At 41.4% G+C, this 15,167-nt stretch overlaps 1 protein-coding gene across 1 annotated transcript in view; it reads left to right on the forward strand.

Annotated features, from left to right (window-relative positions):
* The window catches only part of LOC135219166 (kinesin-associated protein 3-like), a 77,261-nt gene that overhangs the window by 40,165 nt on the left and 21,929 nt on the right, over positions 1-15,167 (forward strand). The window contains 5 exon segments of the mRNA XM_064255697.1: positions 1,738-1,959; positions 2,852-3,017; positions 10,411-10,451; positions 10,453-10,537; positions 12,150-12,334. Coding sequence (XP_064111767.1) covers positions 1,738-1,959; positions 2,852-3,017; positions 10,411-10,451; positions 10,453-10,537; positions 12,150-12,334 — 699 coding nt within the window.

Below are 15,167 nucleotides of genomic sequence, written 5' to 3' on the forward strand. Positions count from 1 at the left end.
CCTGGGTCCGTTTTTAGTTGCTGGCCTGGTGTTGGGTAAGGGTGTATAGGCAGTCACTCCTTCCTAATTTATTAAGGAGAGTCTTGGGGCGTTATGTTTGTACTAGGAGTACCTGTCAGCTTATTTTTTACAGTTGGGTAGGGATTTTAGATATGTTTTGGCGGCAATGTAATTACTCCGGTTTTGTTGTTTTGGTGTTGGTACTGCACCCAGGGCAGGGACATCTTTATGTAGATCTTGCTAGCCACAGACTATTTCTTAGCTGCATGGATCCCACTATGTAGAAGACAACCCTTGACTATACCACCATGTCTCTATTAGTTAAGATGAGCGTATTCCTGAAGCAGAAATCATCTGTAGTGCTCTCTTAGCATGTAAGGAACCAACAAGCATTTTCTTTAATGCTAGCACTATGTGCATTCTTACATTAATTTTGATGTGTAAAGTATGTATATCTCCATGAATCCCACCTTCTACAATGTGTGACTCAGCTATGTAACTACTTGGTAAGTTGCATACATAAAAATGAGATTCTTATAATATAAGATTTTATGTATATGTACCAAGTAGTTACATGATCAGAGCCCTCCCTCCTCCCCTCCCAAGGATAAACAACTGATTTTTGTGCTGAGTTGGTTCCTCTCTCCCCCAGAGAGGGGTTATCACCTAGCCAATATATGTAGCTCTAACTCGAATTTCAAAATTCTAGCTGCCATTGGTTTAGAAACTAGCTATGGATGTAACTTTTTGGTAAGTACTACTATACATAAAATCTTATTGTATTATAAAAAGTCATTTTCCTCAGTTTCATTTCCACCTTTTTAAGTTTTGGATGTTTGCCATCTGGAGAGCTCTAAATGGGTTTGCACTCATTTTAAATACTGTAATAATGGTATGGGTAACATCAACTCAAAATTGCTGCCTGGTTTAAAAAGTATGGAACAAAGGAGAGATGTCTGTTTGTGTATGTGGTAAGTGATGTAGTACAAGGTATGAGGCTCCCTCGTCAGTCATATGAGGTCTGCATGCAGAACCCATCATCAGTGGGAATAGTTTAGTACTGTGTAAGGGGCTAGTTGCTGTATGGTATTACAGTGTTCCCCCCATATTCATAGGGGATGCGTACCAGAACCCCTCACAAATAGTTAGAATCCGTGAATAGTTGAAACCATATAAAAACTGTTAAAACCCAAGGAAAACCCACTATAAATTTTCATACCTGGTTTTTCAATAGTATTATCACTAAAAGTACATTTTATGATGAAATTTATAAAGAAAGGAATTTTTGGCTATTTCTCATAGAAAACTACTACTTCGAATAGGCGAATTATTTGTTCTCATAGAAAAAACCTGTGAATATATTAGTCTGCAAATCCAGAGTGCATGAATACTGGGGTTAACCATATATCTAGATAGAGTATAAAAATAAGTTGAAATAAGTTAATGGACTTGAAGACTGCCTTTTTAAAATCTCTTGTGGGATTTATCAAAACCAACAACTGAAGGTGATTAATACTGGTTGATTTGATTTATGGTTACTCAAATAGCGTTGCAACATCTACTCTAGATTATTACTGGCATAGTTTTATCAAAATTTGTTTCCTTTAGGTCTGTATACCGTAATAATTTTGGTTTAAGTTTTATTTTCTTATGAGCCATTATTTGTAAGGGCATTCAAGTATGTACTGTAAATGAATACGTATTTGTATAAATTATATCCTAATTCTTGACTTACAGGTGATGAAACTGATTTTAAGTTCTCCTGGCCCACAAGTACCTCTTGAGTTGATGTCTTTGGCAGTCAACTTGGCTGCAAACAAGCGCAATGCTCAACTGATATGTGAAGGTAGTGGTCTGAAGCTCCTGATGAAGAGGGCCTTGAAACACAGAGATCCACTTCTTACTAAGATGATCCGAAATATAGCTCAACATGAAGGTCCAACTCGAGCTCTGTTTACGGTAAGGCAAAATATTTTGATTTTGCTCTTTTTCCGTTTCTCTTATGAAGATTTTTGCATCATCTCTTTTTCCATCCTTCCATTCCATTTGCCCATTTAAAGGTTACCTATTTTGCCTTTGTTTTATTGAAGTTATTCTTTTGTAATATATTTTGGTATTTGAACGTGGCAGATCACTTCATGATAAGTATTTTTCCATTTAGTGAAGAAAAGGAGTACAATTTGCATTGTGCATATGTTAATATTGAATGCTGGAAGGGTTGAATGAGCTTATTCTTCTTATACATGATGATATAAACAAAGCTGATTAAAACACCAAGTAATATTAGCTCATTTTAGAATTAAATGTGGCAGTTTAACTTCAGTAGTTACTTAATGATGAACCCAAATAATCCAGTCACTTAATGCAGGACATTTAGCAATGAATGCTAAGTCTTCTGTGCAGGTCTCTTAAAAATATTATTTAAATGCTGAACAGTGTGAACTTTATTAAATTTTCAAGAAATTTGAATGGGCTACAAATTTTCCTCAAGGGCTAAGCTCTCAGCCAACTTATGTAAGAGTCAAGAACTTTAGCCAGTCATTTATTAGAATATATTGTAATCAGTCAGTCTGGCCTCTTATTTTGTAAATTAGTATGTGATTTTTTACAAGAACGAAAGACAGAATCTGTTTGTTGGGAGAAATTAAAAACAGAACAGATAAAAATGATCTCTGCAGAAAAGATTATTGAAATAATTGCTGATAGTGTGATGTGCTTTAAATGAACTTACAAATAAATGAATATGCTCAATTGTTTCTAGCTGTTGGTATGCTGAAAATTTAATGTCAGTCAAAACATACTTGAGTTTTTCCCTTCTCTTTATACAGTATTGATTTTGATACAATTTCAGGAATTTGTGGGTGATCTTTGTGAGGTGGTTAGCTCTGGTAGCGGTGATGAATTTGTCCTGGAGTGTGTAGGTGTCCTCGGTAACCTTTCCTTTCCTGACTTGGATTACTGTCAGCTGTTATCCAAATACAATCTTATTGATTGGGTTAAGGAGAGTCTTCAACCAGGTAACTGAAACATTTTTTGTGATTATTTTAAGTGTCTTTCTGCTTCACCCTCTTGAATTGTAGAATTGAATTAGCTTTTAGATAAAAAATGAACAAGGTAAGCTGTTTCATGAAAATATTTGTGAGAAAGGCAACAAAGGGCTATTGTGAAAGTAAAGGAAAGCTATTGATTTTTTGCACTGCAACCCTTTCTCACCAGAATTAACAAAATGATATTTGAGTTGCCATGTAATGTACATCAGTTGTTTTACAGAATGGTTTGCGAAGCACAAAGTAGAGCAACAACAAAGTTTCCTTGCTGCTTCCCTTCATTTGTTCACTCTCTTCCTAGCTAGTCAACTTCTACCTCTGTACCCAAATTTCTCCTTATGAAGAAAGCTTTTAAATTGTCCATTTGAGCTTACTGTCTTGATTCAGTGGTCTGTTCAAACTGTTTTACAATTATTTTTTTCATACATTCACCTTACCTGTCAGATATATACATAGCTATCGACTCCGTCGTCCCCGACAGAAATTCGAATTTCGCGGCACACGCTACAGGTAGGTCAGGTGATCTACCTGCCTGCCGCTGGGAGGCAGGACTAGGAACTATTCCCGTTTTCTAATCAGATTCTCTCTGTCGCTGGCAAGGTAAACATATGTTTGCTTTCCCTCCTGATTGGATTTTCGTGTTTCATCGCCATCGATCTTCTGGGCCGACTTTTACAGGGAAGTACTGGATCGCTGGTTTGGCATACGTTTTTAATAACTTTTTAATAACTTTTTAATAACTTTTAATGAATTAACTTCGAAGTTCGAAGAAAGAGTATGTGTAACTACCGAAGTGTTCGGTAGACAATTACATAGTTTGCAAGAAAGGGAAATATAAATATTTATTCATTGATGAAGTGTAATAAATGTTAGAATTTGATTGAGGAAATAAGGTAACTTCCGATTTGAGGAAGTCAGAAAACATAGAACTAGATATGCTTTCTTTAGGAGCTTTAATAGCCCTCGTTCTGACAAGCAGTTAGAATATTAACAGTACTAGTAGTGTTGTTTCCTCATCACCTTCTTACTTCACAGAAACTACAAATTCATTTGCAATTTGAAGATAAAGGAATGTAGCTCAAGATACGAGCTATTATAAGGTAAGAAGTGATTATAGTGTTCCCCATTGCATTAGAGGGTGCGTCTGATCGGCTCTGTCTCGCTCCCAGGCCTAGACCTCTTCCAGACTCACAGGCCCAGAGGAGAAGGAATGTCGAAAGCCGTACGGAGGTTATGGAGAATCCCCACCGATCAGGCGTCCCCTCGGCAGGTTCTGTAGAACGTCCCAGACTGCCAGGGATAGTCATTGGAAAGGCATCCTAATTCAATGTGTTCCCCTTATTAATTATCGTCTTAACGAATAATGAGAAGAAACATTCAACGGCGTAGGTTAAATGAAATTGCAAGATACTCTCGTCTGGCTATCGGAACCTCAGAAGAGACAGAGAAAGATTGCGGTAGAGGCATTGCCCTATCCGGGTTCGTCCCCCCGTACAGCTGGACGGGGGGGGGGGCTCTATCCCATGGGGGTTTAAAATAGTTATTTCAATAAATTCCTCATCGGTACATGTATATGAAAATATATCTATTCTGAGAGATCGAATTAGATGATTACACACATATATATAATTTTTAAGCTTCTAGCTCCGTGGACATGAAACTCCGGTAAAGAGGCTCAATGCGCCTAAAGCGTCTGAAACAAGGCGCAAAGCGCCTGAAACGAGGCGCAAAGCGTCTGAAACGAGGCGCAAAGCGCCTGAAGCACGATGAACCAGGATCTTCATCGGAAATGGAAGTCCTTCTCATTCAGAAGAAAGGGAGGGATATGTCGAAAATGGAAGTATTGTCGAATTCTAAGCAAGAACAAATATACAAGAGATCGGAACCTTCCGCACACAAAACCTTCCGCACAAGCGGAACCTTCCAGAAGGCGGAAGATTCCAGATTCAAATAACCTTCCAGACGTACAGAACTTTCCAGGCGAGGATCGCCTGTCAGATGCTCGGAATTTTCCAACAAGAAAACGTTCTAAGGGCGATACGTCTTCTAGGATCCAGGAGTATTCTGATCACGATACTCCTCCCAGGCGCCAGGAGTATTCGGAACGCGATACTCCTGCCAAGCACCAGGAGTATTCCGACGAGCATGATACTCCTCCCAGGCGCCAGGAGTATTCGGAACGTGAGACTCCTACCAGGCGCCAGGAGTATTCTAGGCAAGATACTCCTGCTTAGCGCCAGACACTTTCTCCTACAAGAAGAGCTTGACAACCGCCGAGAGTCCTCCAGACGAAGGGTGAAAGACATTCAAGGTTTTTCCTGATAGGGACGGGAGTTGTCGCACAGGCGGCCGTTGCCCTTGTCAGGATCGTCTTATTGCAATAAAGGCTAGAGCAAGTTCGGTTTTTTCCAGGCAGGGACTCAAGATGTAGCACAGGCTGCCGTAGCCCTTGTCAGGTTAGAGTCGATACTGCGAATAGCCCTTCACCTTTCGAAAGGAAGCGCTCTCCTTCGGTTGCTCAATCTTGCCCCAAAATTGAGGAATGGAAGATAGAGCAGAATTGTGAGAATTAGTTCAGGATTAGTAAGAGGATATTAAAATCATCCTCCTTCCAAAATAGATTGCAACCAACCATTTACAGAAGAGGGGCAATCGTTTGGAAGTTGAACAAGATTCGTACGAGCTCTCATTCATGGATTAGAGGCTCTTCCAGATAAGAAAGGCGTAAAATACAGACTTATCTCCAAGATAATAAAAGCTGGAGAGAGTATCTTCGATCCTCGGTTGTCATTTGCTATATCTTGCGACTAATACTCATTCGGGATTATTGACGAAATGAACGAAGAGAGTAAGATTTCTATTCTTTCTCTGCATGTCAGAAAGGAAAGAGTGTCGTAGAAGGCTTGCTGTATATGACTACTGAAGGACAAGTCATAAGACGCATACCATAGTTGCCTGTCTGGTTCGCTACGGGATTGTCTATATCCTTAAAGGATTTTACTAGTAAAGACTTCGCTTAAAAGGTTTATTACGACAATACCTATTCAGCCTCGGTATTTAACAAAGGTTGTTTGCCTAAAAATTGCATTATTGAGAGTTGTCTTAGACTCGAGAATAATTTTATTATTTCCATTCATTGAAAGGAGTAACTGGCAACTCAGAATGAAGGCAGCCAGGCAGTGAACGACACGGCTGTTATTGTGAGCCAATCTAGTACCATCCGGTTCTCGGTCGTGAATGGTTGGTTACATTTTTCTCTCCTAAAGGATCGAATGCTTCACCGTATATTCCCCATAAATTCAGGGACTTAACCACGAATTGAGGGAATTTTTTAGACAAACATGAATAACATCGTATTCGTTGTGCTAAGGATATCTCTCTGCCTCGGCGAGGAAAGAATGTAGTAGAAAATTCACCTTAAGATAACGATACGCTTAAGCCTTACGCACACACCGTGGTTAATTACAGCGCTCCTACTATCCTTACAAGAGTTTCATAGATGAATGCTGTTACCACAATGTGATAGGATAATAAAGAATTTGAATTAGACAGAGCACGATTTAACATTCATTGGAATGAGTTGTCAGACCTTGCGGAAAATATTCACAGATATCTTCGCAAGGCAGAAGATGAACGACCTTCTTATAGATTGCTTCCTTTTCCTCGAAACAAGAGAGGTAGCAAGATACGCTATCTTTAAAAATTTTAAGAGGGGAATAAACTTTAGTTTTTTTTTTTTCCCCTAGTTGTATATATTCTTAACACATATTAAAATAAATGGGCATCTAAGGAAGAAGATGAATGCATCATTTTGGCAATAAAAGGTTGGATTCACAGAAGTCACGTTCTTCTTTCAGCATGTGTCGGAAGGTTTTTCTAAGAGATTTGATCGGAATCTATTATAAATATTGGACCTGAAAAACCTATTCACTCTGAGTCTGTCTGCGTGCAGACTGACCAGAAGTAAATATGAATGAGAGGATTTTTCAAGGGAAGCTTGATAATTCCTTTAAGTATGTGAAAGACATAGAGTTGCTGCAGATCGTGCTAGATAGAAAGGGGAAACTGTCCTCTTCCGATACCTCTGTGAACTACATAAGGATTTTCTTCCCTTTCAGAGGGAAGAATCACCTTGGTAATTTATGCTATCATGAACACAGTGAAAAGATATATTCTGTCTAGACAAAGAATATTAGACATAGTAGAGAATTAAGATCTTCGGGATCTTATACAATACCTCTATACGATAAGATTAAGAGATCTTATACTTAGAATGGGATCCTAATTTGGGCCTCAGATTCCGTGGTCCGACAAGATGGAACTGCGCCTAATCAAATGTTCTCTTGGACCTAAACGATCAAGAGGACAAGTGAAATTTTGGGCTTTAGAATCTCGAATCAAATTCTATGACGACTCGGTAATGGGTTCTGGCCAGCATAGTAGGTTTGGCAAGAGAACTAAAGCTTTTTATTCCTGGATCAACGCTGTTAGATAGAGGTTTCGTTGTCCGGGTAATGTAGTGACATTGTCATCTACAGAAGAAGAAAAGGTTTAAACGTTTACTGACAGAGTCTTTGGAATGCGAGAAGGGCTCAAACTACTTCCCAAAAGGTTCAGAGAGATACATTCAAGAGCTAGAAATCAACCATTTCAGCTCAGAATCTCTTTAAAGTCCAAGCTCCTTCCCTTCCTTCGGGCAAGGATAGGGAAGCTTCTGCAACGAGAAAACTCGTCAACATGTAGGAGGAGAACTCGTTAGCAACGGAAGTATGCAATAATGATCCTCCTCGGAGGAAGACTTGTCTCTTGGAATTTTGAGATTTCCTATTGTCTACGGGATGGAGCGGACTAAATTGTGATGAATGTGCAGGAGCAATTAGCGTCTTTGGTAGGAGTACTTTCTAAAGATCATACTCGTAAAAAGGATGATAAACTTCTGATGAAGAGATCCAAATACCGATCTCCTGTCGAGCGCGACGAACCCTACAGGGGAGTTGTCGCACAAGCGGCCATCTCTGGGGGGAGCGATGCGTTAGGCAGGCGAGACGTGAGGAAGGAAGTAACTCCTGCCAAGCGTCTGGCGCCAACTAGGAGCCAGGCGCCAAGTAGGCGCAAAGAGCCTGACTTTACTATAGATCGTTCTAGGCCAAGATCTTCATCCAAGCAACAAGAGCCAACTGGAGAAGAGAGAAACTCCTGATAGGAGTATAGCGCCAGCTAAGCGCAATATACTTGCCATTCGAAAGGCCATTCCATGAGCGATACTCCGACCAAGTCACAGGAGTATTCGGAACTAGATGCGCCTCCCATAGGTCAGGAGTATTCGGGAAGAGATACTCCTGCCAGGCGCCTAGAGTACCCGGACCTCGATACTCCTCCCAAGGAGTATTCTAGATTTTTTTTTTACTCCTACCAGGCGCCAGGAGCATTCCGAAGCGTATACTCCTCCCAGGCGCCAGGAGTATTCGGAACTTAATACTCCTACCACACGCCAGGAGTATTCTGAACAAAATGCGCCTACTAAAGGCCAGGAGTATTCGAGGCGCTCTGCGCCTGACAAGCGCCAGGAGGATTCCAGGCGCGTTACTCCTCCCAGGCGCCAGGAGTATTACGAAGCTTATACTCCTCCCAGGCGCCAGGAGTATTCGGAACTTAATACTCCTACCACGCGCCAGGAGTATTCTGAACATAATGCGCCTACTAAAAGCCAGGAGCATTCGAGGCGCTTTGCGCCTGCCAGGCGCCAGGCGCCTGCTGAAAGCCAGGAGTATTCGAGGCGCTTTGCGCCTGCCAGGCGCCGGGCGCCTGCTGAAAGCCAGGAGTATTCGAGGCGCTTTGCGCCTGCCAGGCGCCAGGAGGATCCCAAGCACGTTACTCCTCCCAGGCGCCAGGAGTATTCCGAAGCTTATACTCCTAACAGGCGCCAGCAGTATTCGAAGAGCGATACTCCTGCCAGGTGCCAGGAGTATTCGAAGCGCGATACTCCTGCCAGGCGCCAGGAGTATTCGAAGCGCGATACTCCTGCCAGGCGCCAGGAGTATGCTGAGCTTAATACTCCTAACAGGCGCCAGGAGTATTTGGAGCAAGATGCGCCTTCCAGACGGCAGGAGTATTCGAATAGTTTTACGACTGTCAGGCGCCAGGAGTATTCTAAACAGGATACTCCTCGCGCCAGCCAGGCGCAAGCCAGGCGTTAGGCTTCATCCAGAGGAGATCCAGTTCAAAGAAAGTCCTAGTCTTCTTTGAAACAATGGTGATCTCTAGAGCATTTCATAAGTGACTTGATGATACCTTCAAACAGCTGAGAATCTAAAAAGCTCTAAAGTGCGAGCTGTTGCAAATTCTTGTTCTTTTCGTAACAATATGTCAGGAAGACATATTAGCGTTAACATATAGGAGATGCAATTATGGGTTGGCTTCTCATTACACGAAGGACGTCAAGTTAACCTACGAGAGATTCTTCTCTCTTGGTTTATACGTATCAGCGGATACGTTGCTGGGATAAGGAGCCGACACTGATCCTTTAATAAGGAGTTGAATTTATTTTAACTCAATGATTTTTATTGGAGGTTTGAAAGGAGTTTCGGGGATAACTCTCTTTCAATTTAGCGCGAACCCTCATGTTAGGAACAGGTGATCGGGATCGGTGTTGCGCTCCTTAAATAAGTGCGTGTTGTCATATAAGCGGATGTGCTCCCATTGACAAACGCCAGTTAGGATTCTGTCGAGTAAGTGGAAGAGACCCCATCGACAGATCCACAAGAACTCTTGGCCACAGATCACTATCTCGCTAAGGCTCTTGAGATGAAGCAGACTCCTATGCAATAGCTAGGAAGTCAATCCTTCGTCTAGAAACACAGAGGAACTAAGGTCTATAAATACCTACAACATATGTTGTTTACCTGTCTAGTCAGTAACTAGCTGTCTCTTGCCCTCCACCAAAGGGTGTCAATCAGCTATGTATATATCTGACAGGTAAGGTGAATGTATGAAAATGATATTGTTATAATACAATAAAGTTTCATACATACTTACCTGGCAGATATATACAACTAATGACCCACCCAGCCTCCCCGCAGGAGACAGGTGGAAGAGAGAATCTGATTAGAAAACGGGAATAGTTCCTAGTCCTGCCTCCCAGCGGCAGGCAGGTAGATCACCTGACCTACCTGTAGCGTGTGCCGCGAAATTCGAATTTCTGTCGGGGACGACGGAGTCGATAGCTATGTATATATCTGCCAGGTAAGTATGTATGAAACTTTATTGTATTATAACAATATCATTTTCTTACTGATATCATGCATATTACAATATTATACCTTACACTTATTTTTATCTTGATCACTGTGTATATTATTTACAGATGCAGTGGAAGATGATCTGGCACTTGAAGTAGTGGTATTGCTTAGGTACAATTGCGGGTGATCAGGCTGCAGCAGAACTGATTGTTGAAACAGGAATACTTCATGCATTAGTCAATCTGTTGAATGGTATGCATTATTGCAAAATTATTTTCTTTTCACACTTAATTCTGAATCCAGTACATTTCTTTACATCCACAATCAGAGTCTGATGAATAAGCATCACCAGAGTACCATGTAATAAACATGTTTTCTAAGTACGTAATAGGATGTTTGATATAAGTTAATTCAAAAGTTAATGCTGTATTCTTGGAAAATGTATTATGCAAATAAGAACTGGAATTTATATAGCAAGCATGGGAAACTTAGATGAAATTTAACACACATTTTCTTAAAGATGTGAAGGAAAGAAGAGCAAAACAAATGTTAACAACTTGGGTAGATAAAAAATTAGACGTGGAAGTCATAATCCGTTATCATCTTTATTGCTCATTATCATCAGTTGGGGTTGTATGTGAAATAATTTCTTTCCATTTAATTTTATTGTGTGCCTTGTCAACCTGAATTCTACCTAGTCTACATGAATCCAAAGTGATTTATGTATTTAACAGAGTTAATGTGAACACAGTAAGTTTTGTGCTGTATATTTTACAGAGCATCAGTATCCATTGGTTTTGATTTGCAGGGTTGTTTAATCTTTACTAGATCTTTGAATGAAGGAGAATGCAGTTGTTTTTAATACTATTGTACTATGATGTATACATCAAAATGCTAGTGAATAATATTAAATCATTAATAGTTAACTAATACGGTACATAGTTTGAAAGAAAAAATGTGGTTGTCATTGTTTGCTGTGTATCATTCACTTGAATAATGTAGCTGTAATTCTGATGTGAGCTATCATATTCATAGGATTCTTTGGAAGTTTTACATGTCCATTAATCATAAGATTTCAGATTTAACTAAGGGTGTTCTTTACTGACACTGGTTACACATACATCCCACCTTTTCAATAATGAATTGACATTTGTCAGTGTTTTCTTGTTAGTATGAAACACTTACAGTGCTACATTTTGCATCTAGGTACATGAAATAAGAAATTTCATAAAGTAACGAAGGTGTAGAATGGATAACAGGGATGCTCGAAGTTAAAACAAATGGTGTTTATGTGCAAAGAAAGTGTAATGGATGCAAAATGTAATGGTTTTATAATTTTTTAAGGAGACGACTGATAGGCACCAAAATGCACAGGTTGAAACAGGATGATAAAAACAGATAAAAAACAGAGAAGTATAAAAAGCCTGGATGTAACTGAAATTCCTTACCCTAGTTAGCTTAATAGAATACTCTGTCCTAACTGGAAAAATACAATTAAATGAAAGAGATCAGTTGTTTTATGGTACTACTCTACATCACACTAGAGTGATGTATTTCTGTTATATTTGGAATATATTTTAGTTTATTGCAATAGCATTTGTATGGATATTTCATGTTGACCATAACATCAAGCAGTACTATGAATGTTTAGGATACTGAATTATGATATGAATTTTAGTTTAGCAAAATAATTTGAAAGTTCATAATGTCACATAGTCCTTTGAGGTTAGGTAGAGTGGATTAGAAGTCTGTAAGTATGGTATAAACAGGGGTCACATATTTACAGATGGACAGATTATGACAATCTTCATAGCCAGCCCAAAGTGTTATTGTGTATATTGTAAATTACTTATTTTACTTTCAGCCAAGCAAGAAGATGATGAAGTTGTTCTCCAGATAGTTTATGTGTTCTATCAACTAACTCGACATGAAGCAACAAGACCTCAAGTTATCTCAACAACTGAAGTGCCAGCTTATTTGATTGATCTCATGCATGACAAGAACACAGAAATCAGGAGAGTGTGTGATACTACTCTGGACATTATTGCAGTAAGTTGGGCTGTTCTGTTTGAATGTACAGTGTTGATTTTGGTACCTTATGATTTTATGATCCCATTATGAGACACATGGGGTGGTAGGTTTTAGCTTTGTTACAGAGATTGAAGATGAAGACGACCATGAGAAGACTGAATCCCCAGAAGGACCTGCCACTGTTGAGCGGGCTGTTCAGGTTGTGACAGGAACTTGCGCACCACTAACCAAAACTTCTCTAACCTCTGGTCTGACGGAAAAACCCTTGACGCTGCTGTATCTATAACCATACCTAGGTAAAGAGCTTTCTGGCTGGGAACCAGATTTGATTTTTTTAGGTTTACTACTATGCCTAGCTCCCGACAAAAGTGAAGAAGACGATCTCTGTCCTGAAGCAGTTTCTCTTGGGAGCTTGCTAATATCAGCCAGTTGTTGAGGTACCTTAACAGGCAAATCCCTTGAGCATGAGCCCATGTCGAGATGAGGGCAAAGACCCTTGTGAACAACTGAGGGGACGTGGTCAACCCGAAGCACAGGACCTCGAACTGGTAGTTCTGCTCTCCCAGAGTGAAGCGAAGAAGCTTTCTGGATGAAGGGTGAATAGGAATTTGGAAGTAAGCATCCTTTAAGTCTATTGACAGCAAGAAGTTATTGTCCCTTATCGCTGCCAACACTGTCCAAGATGTCTCCATCCTGAACCTTGTCTTCCTGACAAAATGATTCAGGTTGGAAAGGTTGATTACCGGTCTCCAGTTGCCCGTCGCTTTTGGTACTAGGAAAATCCGGCTGTAAAACTTCTGAGAAGGATGCTTTACTTCTATTGCACCCTTGTTCGGCATTTTCAATACTTCCTCCCAAAGAGCTAAGAACTTCTGGGAGTTGTGAGCATATGTCCGATCGAGAAGGGGTCTGTCTGAGAGGGGGGGAGAGAAGTTGAATGTTAGTAGATATCCCACCCGAAGAACGTCTGCTACCCATTTCTTTGCCACTTGGCCCGCCAGGCATCCCCCTACCCGTGGCAATGGAGAGAGAGAGGCGCCCACTCTATTGACAACCCCCTCTGTTCTTTCCTCTAGAGCCCCTCAGGCTTGTAGGGGCGGGATTGAAAGGGACGTTGTTGTTTCTTAGCCTTGGTTTGTGAGGGAGATTGAGAGACCCTCACAGAAGTTGACTGCTTAGAAGATTTGACAGGCAAAGCTCTTCTCACCTGTTGCAGAGGAGGAGAAGGAGGGCGTCGTGAACGAGCCTCCGAGTTAGATACCACCTGGTGGACTAGCATATCTTTAGTATCTGCACATCGCCAGTCGATCGCATCTTCTAATTCAACCCTTGGAAAGGCTCGGAGTCCACTGAACTCGCCACATTGGACAGTGCTATGCCTCTCCTGGCCAGGAGCTGGTTGGCCCACAGGGTTGCACTATGGTGGGCCAGGTATGAAATGGCTTTAGCACTGGACTGTAACAGTCTAACGAGTGAAGGAGAACTCACTATACTCCCCTCAGTCCTATCCAAAGCGATCTTGGCTATCGCAGTGGAGCACAAGTCCAGCCAGGAGACAGTCTGGAAGATGGAAGCTGCAGTAGTCTCCATATCTAAGGTCTTTTGTGGCGAAAAAGAAGAACCTTTCGACCTAACCTGCTTCATGGTTAGACCAGGCTAAAGATGGATAACGTCAGGGTTAAGGTGACAGGGCGTCAAATGCACTACATTAGTGGAGTAGTACTTCCTATGCCGCACGAGAGGAGGAGGGAGAAACTTGGACGATCTATTGGAACGCAGAAAGCCATCTTGGTCCAAAACCAAAGTATTCACATGTTGCAAGACGGGCTGAGCGTGACCTGACAAGGAAAGCTCAAAAGAAGTCCTAGAATCCTGTTTGGCACCCAGCAAGGCCTCTATACCTGTTGGAGTGATAGAAGACTGAGCCTGTGCCCTACCCTTAAGATTGTTGAACTCACGAATGAGGTCAACAACCTCTGAGAAGGAAGACATAAAATCTTGGCGGTTTCCCTCATCTTGGCAGTATCCTCATCCTTCTGTAACATCATTGGTGAAGCTTCCTTAGGAAGCCTAGCATTCTGGTCATTATTGGTTGGAGTGTAGGGCCTAAAACCCGAAGATCCTGAGACAGAAGGTTCCGGAACATCGTCACGCAACGACACTTATACATGGTTCTGGCTCGAATCTCGTACATGCTCATGTGAGGAACCACGTACACGATCCCGAACCACGTATGTGTTCATGGGAGGAATTACGTACATGGACGTGTGACAAGTCGAGTACATGTCTGTGAGATGCCAACAGAGCACGGTCCCGAAACAAGGAACGTCGCCGATGAGAGCTATATGATGGAGATTGACTCCCAAGGTTAAGGTCTCTTCCAGGAGAACTAGAAACACATCTGTGGGCCAGGGAAGCCTCATGTTCTCGACTGTCAACCACAGTCTTATCGAGCAAAGAATCCTTAGACAGAGCTTGAGCCACCTTCGTATCTGCCACCTTCGACCTCTTAATTGGCACCTTATCGTCCTTACACCGACGAACTGGTACAGGAACAGATGGAGATGGGTAGTATCTCAGATATTATCAGTATGTACGTGCAAGGATGAGTCATGTCTGCATACGGAAGACGGAGGAACAGTCTATCACTCTCAACATTCCTCACTGTCACGAACATGTACACGAGATGGAGAGACATGGCCATGAAGGGAAGTCGATGATGCGTTACCCGCACTTACAGGAGATACACAGCCTTGTATCGAAGACAGGAATGCCTTCCTTCCACGAGTCCCACTGCCAACCTCATGAACTCGAGCGTGCGATGGAGAAACACGACCATGAGGGGCAGATG

The sequence above is a fragment of the Macrobrachium nipponense genome, chromosome 1, assembly GCF_015104395.2.
Source record: "Macrobrachium nipponense isolate FS-2020 chromosome 1, ASM1510439v2, whole genome shotgun sequence".
NCBI lineage: Eukaryota > Metazoa > Arthropoda > Malacostraca > Decapoda > Palaemonidae > Macrobrachium > Macrobrachium nipponense.